Genomic DNA, 14,395 nt, shown 5'->3' with positions numbered 1-14,395 from the left:
TTGACTGCAAAAAATGATTGACAAATGCTGTTGGACTTTCAATAATTCTGGCTGTTGCTGGTTGTTTATAACCATATAAATATAATTTTTTAAATTCAAATTCTATTTGTTATTTTTTTAAAGTTTGAACTATCACTAGCACTGATTTTGCTGCATTTAGGATCTATGTTGCACTTAATGACTAATATTTAAAAAAATATAAATAAAAAGAGATACTAATAATGCTACAACACAAAGAGATATGAGACAAAGGGATATGCAATGCTTATGTAAAAGGTACATGAGATGCAAACACTGTAGTGAAAAGCCCTGTTCACCACCATGTCCAATACTTCATTAAAGTTTTCTGAACTTTATTATAATTATATGAGATCACTGAAATATTTGCAGTCAGGTGCCAAGGTACCCAGTGCCACAAAAAAAAGAAAACAGGGAAAAAAAAAAAAACTTTTTCCAGTGTGTTGTAACTTTTGGCAGGCATCGGTGCTGCAGATATTCCACGGTTGCATAAAATGACTTCCACTACGGGCTTGGCCTAAGAAAAATAAAGCAAGAGAGGAATAAAGGGGAAATTAAAGAATTAGCCCGGTGTTTTCTGTTGATCTGGAGTTTCCCAGTAGCCACATGTCTCAACCCTGTGCTCTGCTCCACCCTCTCGAACTGTAGGCGGTACCAAGAAACAAAAACAAATACCCACAACCACACACACTGTGACACATACAGTACATGCAGACCTTCACACATACATACACACATATGCGAACGAAGCATTCCTTAGTCATTTCTACAGCTTGTAATGGAAGAACAAACCTGTTTTGTGCATTTACAGGAAATCGGTGCATAAAGAAGAGTGAATCACACTGTACTGGCTGAGGAGTTTATTAAAAATACCTGTGACTTAGAGGTTATGCAACAAGAAGACAAAATAGTGCTCGGAGATTTGTAAGGTGAAAACTGAAAGAGTTTGGGAGACTGTAAAGGAAGTTTTTAGAAACAGAGCAGAGCAAGACAGGACAGGACGAAGCACCTGGAAGTTATTGTGCAGCAAGTACAAGTAAGTAATGCAATCTCACCAAGTGTGGTTTTAATTAGTGGTGAATGTATTCTATTTTTAAAATGACATTAAAATTAGACTTTTGTCAAGGAATTCTAAAGATTGTGATTCTAAGAATACGGGTTTCTGCTGTTTACAATTGATAGTTTGGTGGCTATTAGAGCAAAAGAAATTTACAAACTAAAACCAAACCAGCAATGTTAAAAACATGACCACATTAATTATCATTAATAAATCATCATTAAAAATCACATACTTGCTGATTGGACATTGACATTTATGCATTTGGCAGGCAATTTAAAGCAGCGGCTTACAATTGAACTTAGTGGATGAATATTAAGCGTAATATAGATAAAAGCATCAGTAGATTCATCTAGGTTCATTTGCTTTTACTGTACATTATTTTTCCAGTTTTCTATAAACATCCATCAGATCTTTATGATTTATGAAACTGCACATGCTTTTCAGCAATTACACCTGATTTGCTGTGAGGGTTGTTTTGGCTTTGTTGATGTGTTTTTGCTGTTTGGCCCAACCTACAAACTAATCTAATCTACACCATGTGTTTTTGAGTAGACATGAAGTCAGATGCCATAAACATGACCGAACTAAACGACAAACAAGGCACGGTATGTATCCTTGGCACGGGAGATTTTGGGCGATCTTTGGGGCTTCGCTTGCTTCAAGCAGGATACGAAGTTGTCTACGGATCTCGAAATCCACAAAATTCTGCTCTGGTGCCCAAGGGGGCCAAGGTAATGTCACAAGAGGAGGCATCTCAAAGAGCAAGGGTGATATTTTTGGCTATTCATCGAGACAATTACGAGCTGCTGTCATGTCTGAGCCCCGTTCTTGAAGGAAAGGTCCTGGTGGACGTCAGTAATAATCTGAAGAAGCATCAGTATACAGAATCAAATGCTGAGTATCTAAGCATGCTGGTTCCTAAGGCACATGTTGTCAAAGCCTTCAATACCATCTCAGCCTGGGCACTGCAATCAGGAGGGCTGGATGCCAGCAGGCAGGTAAGCTGCATGCAAGATACTGAATATCTGCACAATATTACACACACAAAAGCATGTATTTATAATATGTATCTTAGCGATACAGTGGCATGGTGGTTAGCACTCTGGCCTCGTGGCTGGTGTTTGTATGAGTGGAGTTCTGGGATTGGCTCCAGGCCTCCTGCAACCCTGTACAGGATAAGCAATAAAGAGACTAAGTGAGGGAGAGAGTTGGATTTAATGCAATATTTCACACATATTATTGCCCTAAGCTTCACTTCTTCTTCCACAAATAAAGAGTAGACCAATATTTATTTTGTTTATTTATTATTTATTTATTCTTTATTTTACTTTATTAAAATGTATTAGTTTCATGCACATTTTTGAGTGTTTCCTGTAGATTGTTAGTAAATAATAACTTTCAGCAACATTCTTTCCCTTTTATACCACTTAATTTAAGAATGGCACATTTTTCATTTTAATTAGTTACAGTTACATGCAAAACCCAGAGTGTGTTAACATATAAGCAGTCTTGTTGTTGTTGGTATTTCGGCTGCTCCCGGCAAGGGGTCACAGCGGAATACCCGGTCCGCATTACAACTTGGCACAGGTTTTATGCCTAATGCCCTTCCCGATGCAACCCTCCCATTTTATCCGGGCTTGGGACCGGCACTGCATTCAGTGACTGGGGTTTGGCCACTGGCTGGGAATCGAACCCGGGCCTTCCGCATGGCAGGCGAAACACCTACCACTGAGTCACCAGTGCTAACATAATAGCAGTCTAATATTAGAAAATTACACCCTGTTAGCTCAAAATTCTGGCTAAATTGGCTAATTTTTGCCAGTAGCTACAATACAATACAGTACTTAAAGTCTTGCTAAACCTATGATAGGTAAACTAATAAAAACAATAGGTAAGAAAAAATACACATGAGCCGTGTTATATGTGATTAATGCAAGCTATGGGGGTTGGGTGCTTCAGCCCACCCATATTCAAAACTCGGCATGGTAACATTTTCAGCACAAAAACACATCTGATAACATTATGTCATCTTAGACAACACTTGTCTGTCTGCTTAATAATAAACCATCCATGCTGTGTTTCGATCTTTCATTATGTGAGCATGAGATTCTGCCAACGCGTCTTAACTTCATGACTCACCTTAGCGCTTTGTTCACATGGCTGATTCCTAAATCCCTCTCTAAGCCCAGAATAAGGGCCCAACTTGGTGTGTGGAACAAGGCATCCTACACACTACATAGTGCACAAGCTTTTCATTTGATGCTATTTACTGTAGGATTCAATACTGGAACAGTTCTTTAACTAAGGCTATTCTAAAGTGTAATAAGTGTTAAGACATATAGAGAAACTTATGAGATTTAGAGGTCTGTCCACCACTTTTATGGTTCAGTCTCATCATCGTACTGGCAAAAATCTAACACCTACAGTACATATATTATAATTATTTATATTCAAATAAATGGCCCAATTAATTTATTAACACTGTACAATTGAATTGGTTAAATGAATATATTTTATATTAGACTAAATTATACTGATATATTTTATATTAGACTAAATTATACTGATAGTGATTTTAGCATTAATAAGCTTGATTCTCTTTAATGGACACAGAGGTCACTTTTCCCTCTGTGGATACATGCGACACAACAGCACTCACATGGGTGACACAAAGTAGCCCATGTGTCCAATTCTGGAAATGAAACTTTTAAACTAAAAACACAACAGTGAATCTAAAACATCAAAATAAACCGGATAAGGAGTGTCTTTATTAAACTGCATGCTTGTTACAAATTAAATTCTGTGTGTGACTATCACAAGGAAAATGGATCATCGTCTTTGTTGAGGTGGGTTATATTTAAGTGTTATAATTGAAATAACAAAATAAAATAAAAAATAAAACAAAACAAAAAGAAAATAAATAGAAAAAGATAATTAGATAAAGATGAAATAAAATAAGTATCTTATTGCCAGTGGTTATGTAATTTGATCCTGTGGTTTAATATGTAGTGAGAATTTCATTATTATGTGACAATCAGTTAATTATTTGGCAGGAAAGATTAAAAAGGCTATTCACTCTGAGAATTCGCTTGAAGTGATATGAGCCAGTTAATTCAGTATGTTCATCCTAAGATTAGAGCAAAGTGTAGTATTATTAATCTTCTCTATGCTTTTGTTGCTGTAGACACAGTGGTCTAATTTAATTGATTTCAATGTCTCACTTATTTTAAAATGCAATAGCTGTCATGAGTTAAGTATTTCCTGGCAATGAAAAAGATTTTAAGAAACTTAATTACTTTGTGGCCTTAATACATTAATTCAAGGCCACTCCTTCCTAAAAATTACGAGCAAAAAAACCCCAGCAGATCTGTACTGTTGCATGGCGGATTTGTTATTGACTGCTTAATGATCATTAAGGCGGTCAGACACCACTGCACTGCCTCATAAATGACACCGTGTTGAGATTTGATTGCTAATTTCGAAACAATTTACAAGAGACACTGAACGTAAAGTGTTGTCTTAAGTATCCAATTATTTACTGTATGTGTTTTAACAATCAGAGAATGCAAAATGCTAAGCAAATAAAAAGACTGAAACGGCAATCTGCAATTAATATGTCAACCATTCGCCGAGCAAAGTACAAAGTAACCAATGATCTACAAAACAGCCTTGTGCAATAATTTATGAAAATTTGCAAACACTTACCCAAATATGACCCCCAAACAGAACATCCTCTTGGTATGTTTGCGGAAGTTGTGAAATCTCTGTATCCAGTAAATCTTCTGTTATACCTTTAGCACTGTTGTATCCAAATAATAGTTCACTTTAAAAAAAAATGTGAAATGCAACTTGTTTTTCAGTTGTAAGAAAGTTTCATGCATCCACATCGATCTCACCAATACAATGCGAACACAGAATCAAAGCACGGAAATCACAAAGGGATAGAGCACTCTTACTCTTACGCTTATTATCAGAAAAACATGGTCACAGCAACAAAAAAAAATGATGCTGGTCACCAGAGGATTTTGCAGGATCAGGTTCACAGAGTCTGAATCCAAGCAAGCAATAGGGACCTTGCTCTGTGAGTCTGTGACCACAATGTGTTATCAGTATGAGCATGTCCCTGTGAAGATCAGTGAAGATGAGTACATATCCAAACCCTAGCTCAAAATGTACTCATAGGGTGATTGCTACCATTCAAATGAGTGAAAAACCAAATGACGCAAACACATCTTGTAAAAGTTTTAAAGACTTTTTAATTAGTAGAAGAGTTTTATAAAGAAATCAGCTGTTTGGCTTTTCCAAGCATGGTAAAGAATTTTCTGATCTTTTTTTTTTTTTTTTTTTGTCTTCTGTCATTTGGGTCTGGAATGACAGCAATGTAAGCATGGTCTATGAATGGCTTTAACAAATCAACCTCAGCTACTTCACTCAAGGTCATAATTGTTCTCAACATAAGACTTGCTAGGCAATGACAACCGAACAACAGAACTTTAATTTCTCATACGGGAGCTGCCAATTTTTCAGAAGACCTTGGAGTAGGATTTTGAAAATAAGTGCATTGGTTCTGCACGCGATGCAGCTGTTGCACAGCTGTTGCACATGCCCTTTATGTCTTACACTTCTCATACACCTCACCTTGCATGTCTTAGGTTCTGCATATTTTAGCATTGCAGATGTAAAGTATAACAAAAGATGCATTTGACTGTATTTATTCCAGTTGTTACGACTAACATTTGAAAAATCCACCCAAAACATTTTTTTTGGTGTGTGTGTGTGGGGGGGGAATAATGGGGTGGGGGGGTGGGGGTTATGGGGGGTACTGTAATTGCCTACATGCTCTCCAGCAGCTCCATGTAGGCCAGCAGGGGTGTAGCAAAGAACTCCCTATGCATACAGTATGTAGTTTTATTGATCCGTTCTTGATCCATATTTCTCAAAAAAATTTTACAGAATTACAAGAGCCCCCATCATGGGGCCCTAAGTAGTTAATCCTCTTTAAACCACTATTACACCCCTGATGGCTGTGAAATTATTTACACGCAGGACAGAGAAAATTCTCTGTGTCAAGGTCAACCAAACAATGCATTACTACTACTACTACTACTACTACTAATAATAATAATAATAACAAAAACAATCAACACTGCATTACTATTACTATTTAAACATGTGCTACATATTTTAACCCACTGCAAATATTTGAATATATCACTGTAAATTATCACATTTATGTCCCTCTTTGATAATACCATCTCACTGCCCTGACACCCTCTTTAAATCTTCAGCTGGTGTGTAACTTTTTGCTGCATTCTGTAAATGCATTTGAATATTGATTTATTTTATTATATTGTTGATCTGTTCAGCGCTATTATGACTGATCCAATTATTACCCATTTGATTTCTCTTCACACGGAGAGAAAAAATTGACAGGGCCCCGTTCCGTTTATAGCCGACCTGTCAGAAAGAGGCTGGAGCTTAGTGATTTTGTTTGCATCTTCAAGAAATAATTGTTATGAATATGAAAGCGTGAGAAATTGAAAGTGTGGTGTGAGTGTGTGTGAAGATGAGTGATTGCGTGAGTCTCACACTCAGTGCATGAGAGTTGGCAGATTTGAATAGCTACACAAATTATGTAATAAACTTGAAAATGGTGATGCGATTGCATGCATGTGACTGTTCATGTGCAGTTACAATCACTCTGACAATTAACATTTAAAACTACTTATATTTATTTCTGTCTAAATTTAAAGCCGGGTGAAAGATTATATGCTCGATCCCAATAAATGTACTGATATTTAGTCATATGCTTATTGTGCATGCTTAGTAGATTGTTTGCTGCTTGGTTTGATTGAATAAATAAGAAAGTAATCTGATATCTTTTCAGGTTTTGATTTGTGGAAACAATACAGATGCCAAGCAGGCAGTGACGGACATATCCCACAGTTTGGGTCTTACTGTAGTTGACCGAGGGTCCCTGAGAGTGGCGTCTGAACTGGAAGATCTCCCGCATCAACTCTTTCCTCTTTGGAGACTTCCATTACGTATTAGTGCTGGACTCCTTGGTGTGTTCTTCCTCTATGTTCTCATTCGCGATGTTGTCTATGCACGGGTCGTTGACAACAAAGACATTTCCTTTCGCATCATGATCTCTCTTGCTAATAAGGTGTTTCCTATGGTCGCGTTGGTGATGCTGGCCCTGTGCTACCTACCTGGTATCATTGCTGCTTTCTTGCAGCTTTACAATGGAACCAAATATCGCCGCTTTCCCGACTGGCTGGATCGTTGGATGTTGTGCAGGAAGCAGCTGGGATTACTGGCACTGGCTTTTGCTTTTCTGCACGTGCTGTACACACTGGTGATCCCCATCAGATACTACGTATTCTATAAAAGGGCCAACTTGTATATTTCACTGGTAAGACTGTATGAGCATAAATGAAATATGATATTCTATATATAATGTATATAGTACACAAAAACAACAGCAATGGGAACTCATGGTTGTCGGTGCAAAAATAGACAATGTAAAGTTAAATTTCTATTTTTTAAAACGATTTCTCAAAGATTAAAATGTCAACAGGTTAAAAGTATCTGCCTGCATATGAATGATTTCTCAGTCAGGGTGCCCTTTGTGTTCCACTGATAATTTATTTACAATTATGCATGTAAAAATAAAAAAATTAAAAGATTTAGAATAGAAGTAGAGTAGAAGAATTATATGTTTTGGCACATAACTTTACATTATAGCTCAAGTCTGGCGTTGCTGAGCTTGAACCCTCACCTTTTATAGAGCAAGATTTTTCCTCTCCTGCAGAGTTTTAATTATTTACATAAACATTTTTTTTTATATTTTTGTTTTGTTAGCATCTTAAAAATGGAATCACCCATATACATTACATTTTATATACACTATACAGTATAAATCACCCAATAGTAGGACATTTTTTGAATACATATTTTAACAAATGTCATGTTTCATCTATAATGTATAACATTTCACAAAGATTAATTTGATAAATGTTTGTGTTATAGGTTAAAGAGAATAAAACATACGAGTTCAGTGATATAATGGCCTGGCGCTCTGATGCCTACTTGTCCATGGGAATGCTGGGATTTGTGCTGTTTGTTTTACTAGGAATCACATCACTCCCATCTGTCAGCAACTCTCTCAACTGGAGAGAATTCCGCTTTATACAGGTAAAAAAAAACAGGACTTTGTGGAAATTTTGTGTTTAAGAACTATTTTATATGAACATAAAATGAAAAAAAGGATATTTAATAAAGTGAACCCAACTATTTCATTAGATGGGAAATTTTATTTGAAATGCCTGGTAAATGGTAATTTAATGTGGGAAGCAGAACAACCTCCATGAAAGTCTTTTGTTGTTTTGTCAGAACTCCCAAAATGCTAATTTAATTGCATTGTTACAATTACAGGATTGAATGCCTACTTTATATATATATATATATATATATATAATATATATATATATATATATATATATATATATATATACACACATTTATACTACAGTATATAGAAATTACAGTACAGTGCTGAAGATTGAAGTGCTGAAGGAACAAGCTAGCTATTGTTAGTTGACAGTGGAGCCTTGGATTGATTTGTCTGCAAAGCGTCCCATGATCACAATTGAGCCAATGGTTCTTCTCTCTTATACGGAATTATGGGTAATCATCTTCCATGCTGAGTAAGAGACTCGTATAATAACATAATAACTCTTATTTGAGGGGAGGGTGGGGGCTGCTTTATTTGAGAGAAGAAAGGGGTAAGACAAGAGGAGGGAGGGAGTCGTTCTACATAGTAGCCCCCTCACTTCTCCTGTGCTCTTGTCAAAAACACACACACATGCACACGCACTTTTTAAAGGTAAAGTGCATGTTGCGTTGTTTTATTTTTACTTTACATTTTGTATTAATAATTCTTATATGAATATTTTTGGGTTGTCGAACAAATTATCTGAGTTTCCATTATTCCTTATGGAGGAAATTCGCTTTGATATTTGAGTGCTTTGGTATACAAGCCCACTGCCGGAACAAAGTATGCTCGCAATCCAAGGTTTAACTGTATATGATGTTATAGACTTATAGACTTACCAAAGTACTGTGTCTAAATATTAATTGATCTAAAGTTAATACTGATCTAAACAAATACAAAGGAAGTGAAGGGATGTTGCATTGTTTACATTGTGAGCCGTCAGGTTGATTTCATACTATCAAAGCTATAAATGGATGTAAACTACCCTATGCTAACAGATCCAAATTATAAGTTAAGTGGTATTTTCTGTGCCTTTTACTGGTTGTAGAGCTTTGCATTTGTAAGGTATCACCCCTAGAGGGCGTCCGAAATCTTGTTTTGTGTAGTTTTTGTTTTTAGACTCAGTTTCCCAGAATGCATTTCGGTCAGGTGATGAGAGAGCTCACCTGAACCGAGGCAGCTCATTAGTTTCTTTATAAATAGTCCTTTGTTATGGGAAACTGGGTCAAGCATTGGTTATGTAAAGTGGGCTTTTTTCTTTTGTTTTTCAAGTATCAATTGAACTTTCCTAAATTTTAATGAATGCATTTTTTATACTTAAGATTTGATTGCAAGTAACCAGGTTTGTTTTTTAAAATATCACTGTTACCTACATACCTACATACACAAGTATTCATCTTTTTCTAGTTACAGTAAAATGATCTAAACTTTACTGAGTTTGCAGAAAAATTTTTACACTAGAAAGCAAACTTTCATTGCATATCTTGATTTCTTTTATGCAAAACGATCAATACAAGATTGCTTCCTAGGAGTCAAATACTTAACATGTCATTGTATTTTGCTTTAACAAAGTCTTTTCAATACTGATTTTAAAAAAAAGGGTTTGTATGCTAATATTTGCTGACTTTTCCTTTTTTTTTTCTTTTCAGTCCAAACTAGGCTATTTGACGCTGCTGCTGTGCACTGCTCATGGCTTCTTGTATGGATGGGACAAGTTCCTGCACGCGTCAGCCTACAAATGGTGGATGCCATCAAGCTATATGCTGGCTCTGGTGGTTCCCTGCTTTGTTTTGGTTTTAAAAACAGTCTTAATTATGCCGTGCATAGACCGTACTATCACTCGCATACGCCAGGGGTGGGAGAGACCAGGTAATGCTGGGATGTACAAAAATGCAAGGAGCAGTCAACCACTCATTTTATAAACAATGTTTCACTTTATTATATTATATTGCATACGTTATCCAGATGGCTGGCATCGCATTGTTATTCCTCCATTGGCACACTTCACATGTAATATTAACCATTCTGATACAATAGAGTATTTGATATGTTTTTACTTGTCCAAGTATAAAGGTAAAGTAGAGATGCACAATTTATTCATCTATAGAATAGAATTAGGCAAAAAATATTAAAACAGCCTAGATCTTTTTCTTTATCAGGTTGTTACTTTGCTTGTATAATTTAGAACTCTAATCTAGGTTTAACATACACTACCAGTCAAAGGTTTGGACACAATTTTTAATTCCATGGTCTTTTCTGATTTATATTTATTTTTACATTGTAAAACAATGCTAAAGGCATCAAAAAATAACCTGCATTGAACTCTAATCTGAGGTGCTGTTTGTTAATTAGTGATTTTTGTTGCTGGTAACTCTAAATAAACTGTTCTGCAACAGAGGTACAGTATGTGTTTGTCTTGCTTTCCTGGAATGGTCTTCATGAGAGCTAGTTTCACCATAGTGCTTGATGGTTCTTGGAAGAACTATTACAGAACAGCCGACCTTCATATCTTAAGATAATAACAAACTGTTATCTTAATTACATAATTTTATATCTGTTTTTTTCCCATAGTTTTAACATATCCAGTATCACTCTATCTATCTCTCAAATGTTTTTAAACTTGTGTCCAAACTTTTGACTGGTACTGTATAAGTAACAATACACAGGAATAAAACATGTCAGGGTGTGATGTTAAGGGAAATAATCAACAATAGACTGGTATGATTCAGTCTGGTGCATAGTGGAATTAAAAGCCATGAGATTAGAAGTTCATAACAGCTTTACTCCTCTTATAATACTGCAATATGATGTACTTTTTATTAGATTACAGTTATGTTCTTTTGCTATTATTTACATTCTAATTCCATACTCACCAGAATCTGTTTATTAAAAAGAAATACTAGGCAAATTGTTGAGAAACCGGAACTCCCTGTCTTGAAGATTACCCTGTGCGGAAAGCTAAATCTATATCTCTATATATTGCAAAGTACTAACACTAAACACTCCTTCTAAAAATAATAAATAAAAATCAACTCACAACAAACATACTTTATGTAGAGCCTTGACATTACAATAAATACTTCTGGCCAATGAGAACTGAGCATTTAACAGCACTTTATAGTATTTCATTTAATGATGCATAAAAGATCAGTACTGTTAATACATTGAGAATTTCTCCCTGCGAGCAGAATGCTAAAGGTTTGATAACCACTCTCAGTGTCATTCAAGGATAAATGGATAAATAAATGAATAAAATAAGGATCAGAAAAGGCATGTGCTGTAAAACCCGTGCCAAATCAAATATGCAGACTCGATGATCTGCTCTGGGACCTCTAATAGTTAAAAGAAGAACAACGTGCATGCATAAACAATCTGGACTCTTCAAATCCAACTTCCCAAAGTTCAGTTTGTTGTTCAGTAAATATTTGTTCTTTGTAGTATACTTTTTTTTTTTTTTTTGCTCAATTCCCAATGATCCTGAGCTATTTTTCCACAAACCTCTCCCAGCGGCTTCTCCTCCTAAGGTGTTATTGATCCAGCTGTAGAAAGCCACTTCCATTTTTGTGTGTCTTGAAGTTTGCTTCCTTCTTCAAAGAGGCTTTCTTCTTTCACACTGCTGTGAAAAGATCTGTCCACATTATGTGCATTGCTAAATCCAGGCAGGTCTTCCTAAATCACAATTTAACAAAACATTTCACACTTATATTAACTGTATTAACCAAGACAAGTTATGAAGTACACACTTACTTATTCAATGTAACTATTCAATTTAGTTCAACAATGTAGCTTTTATGTCAATTAAACTGCAGCCTCGGGGGAAAAAAACATTCTTTAGAAGGATTTTAATAATGTTATAGACTGGAAATCATTTCTGATTGTACCGATGTACTGTGGTAGGATTTTTCCTTGTTTAATAAAGTTTAAGATTACAGCTTAATTAATTTTTTAAAAACTTTATTAATTATTTTTAATTGGATTAAATCTATCATAAATGTTTTTTATTAATATCATAGAAGTGAGCTGGCCCCAAGTGTAATGAATAAAAATATGAAAGAATAAACCAACAAAAAAGAAAATGGTCATGAAAAAACATGTTCTTAACTCGTTACTTCTTGCATATTATTACTAATAATTCTTTAATTATTTATTTTGGTACAGTATATTTGTGCCTTACTTTTAGTACATTTCTGTATACAGTACATACAGTACACAAACTAATTTTTAATACTGTTGTGGGCATGCAAACTTGTGAATGTTATGTTTAAAACCAAAGAATATTGTTTGTTTTTGTTTTCATTAAACTACAGTAACAAAGTAACCTATATCAGAGCCATGTGGGTTTATATTATGGTAAACAGATCAAGGTGCTGTTCGTGGTACAGTAATAACAGCAATGCTATTGGATCAAATCCGTGAAAAAGTTAACATTTTCAATGTATTGTTAAGAGTGAAGTTTCAAGTAAGCATGTAGTGTTTTTTACCCAGACTACATAACATTTCAAATTTCTAATATTGTGTTTGGAAAAGAGCATTTTTTTAAAAAGCATTAGAAAAAAGCACAAAATCCCCCTTCCCACACATACAGTCATGTTTTAATATTACAGATGCCACAGCAGGAAGAAGCAGAAATGTGAGGATGTATCATGTTTTAGTTAAAACACTGCAGCACTCAACAGCCAAAAGAAAAATATTTTAAATATTATATAAAGTGTAGAGTACGAATCAAATTATCACCCTGAAATGTTTTTAAATAAATAAATAAAAAATACTGTATATACATGGAGCATTTAAGTCAAAATGCGTCTTGTGATGAAATTTCTCAAGAATGAAGGTACATATCAAACCGATTGACATTTACAGAACGGTGAAGAGACTCTCAACCCCATCAAAACAAATCATTTGAATAGTGCAACCATTTTGATGAAAGCCAATATATTCATAAAAATATAAAATATACAGATACACAGGTCCACCTTGTGCCACCAAAACAGCTCTGTCTTCTCAGGGCATGACTCGAGGACAGCAGCAGATCCTTTAAGTGCTGTAAGTTGCAAGGTGGGTTCTCCTTGGAATTGACTTGGTTGTTGTGCACATGCCATGGCCATGCTCGATCAGATTAAGTTCTGGAGAATTTAGGGCCCGTATCAACAACCTTGAGCTCATTTCGCGCCAAGCCCCATACAGAGCAAAGTGTGATTCACTGATTGTTCTGACCCCTTTTTTATCATAGCCAGCAATGTGCTATGTAGGTGTAAATGAGACATACAGTAAATGTTGTGTGGTGTATTATCTGTGTGATATATCAGTCAACAGTTTGGATCCACCTTCTTCATTAGTTTTTCTTTATTTTCATTATTTTCAATAAATGTAAATTAATAAACAAAAAATTGCACATTTACATCACATGAATACTAACATCAAGGAACATGTACAGTATAAAAGTATGCAGTAAAAAAAGGGTTAACCCAGAATATTTCTAAGATTTTTAACTATCCAAAAAAGCTACTTTTCAAAAGACATTGTCAAAAGTTAATTTGTGACATTTCTTTCCTTCGTAATGTGCTTTAGATCATCAGTTGCCTTGTGCAGGTGTGCAGAAGTGTGGGTACAGAGTCAATAGCCATACAGTATTTGTGCTACTATAACTACTGTACAAATCTATATTATGACAAGAAACACTCAGGTAGGTAAAGAGAAAAGACAGTCTATCACTCCTTCAAAAAATAAAGGTCAGCCTATCTGAAGGTGGAGAGAGGGTGTGTGTGTTTGGGGATAGAACAATTATATATATATATATATATATATATATATATATATATAGTTATATATAGTTATATATATATATAAATATATATATATATATATATATATATATATATATATATATATATATATATATATATATAACTATATATAACGTATATATATAACTATATATATATATATATATATATATATATATATATATATATATAGTTATTTGTGTCCTTATTCTCTTATTTTAGGAATTTAAATCATAGTCATTCAGTGTGAAGAAAATG

At 34.8% G+C, this 14,395-nt stretch overlaps 1 protein-coding gene across 1 annotated transcript; it reads left to right on the top strand.

The window, feature by feature from the left end:
• The first annotated feature begins 733 nt into the window (after window positions 1–733).
• Window positions 734–10,314, top strand: steap4 (STEAP family member 4). The gene is made up of 5 exons (XM_053488312.1): window positions 734–1,054; window positions 1,631–2,076; window positions 6,966–7,493; window positions 8,111–8,275; window positions 10,004–10,314. Exons 2-5 carry the CDS (start codon window positions 1,633–1,635, stop codon window positions 10,274–10,276), a joined length of 1,410 nt encoding a protein of 469 aa, XP_053344287.1. The 5' UTR covers window positions 734–1,054; window positions 1,631–1,632; the 3' UTR covers window positions 10,277–10,314.
• The last annotated feature ends 4,081 nt before the right edge of the window (window positions 10,315–14,395 follow it).

This window comes from Clarias gariepinus, chromosome 26 (assembly GCF_024256425.1).
Source record: "Clarias gariepinus isolate MV-2021 ecotype Netherlands chromosome 26, CGAR_prim_01v2, whole genome shotgun sequence".
Classification (NCBI taxonomy): Eukaryota; Metazoa; Chordata; class Actinopteri; order Siluriformes; family Clariidae; genus Clarias; species Clarias gariepinus.
The sequence above is the reverse complement of the archived record's forward strand: the minus strand, read 5'-3'. Positions and strand labels throughout refer to the sequence as shown.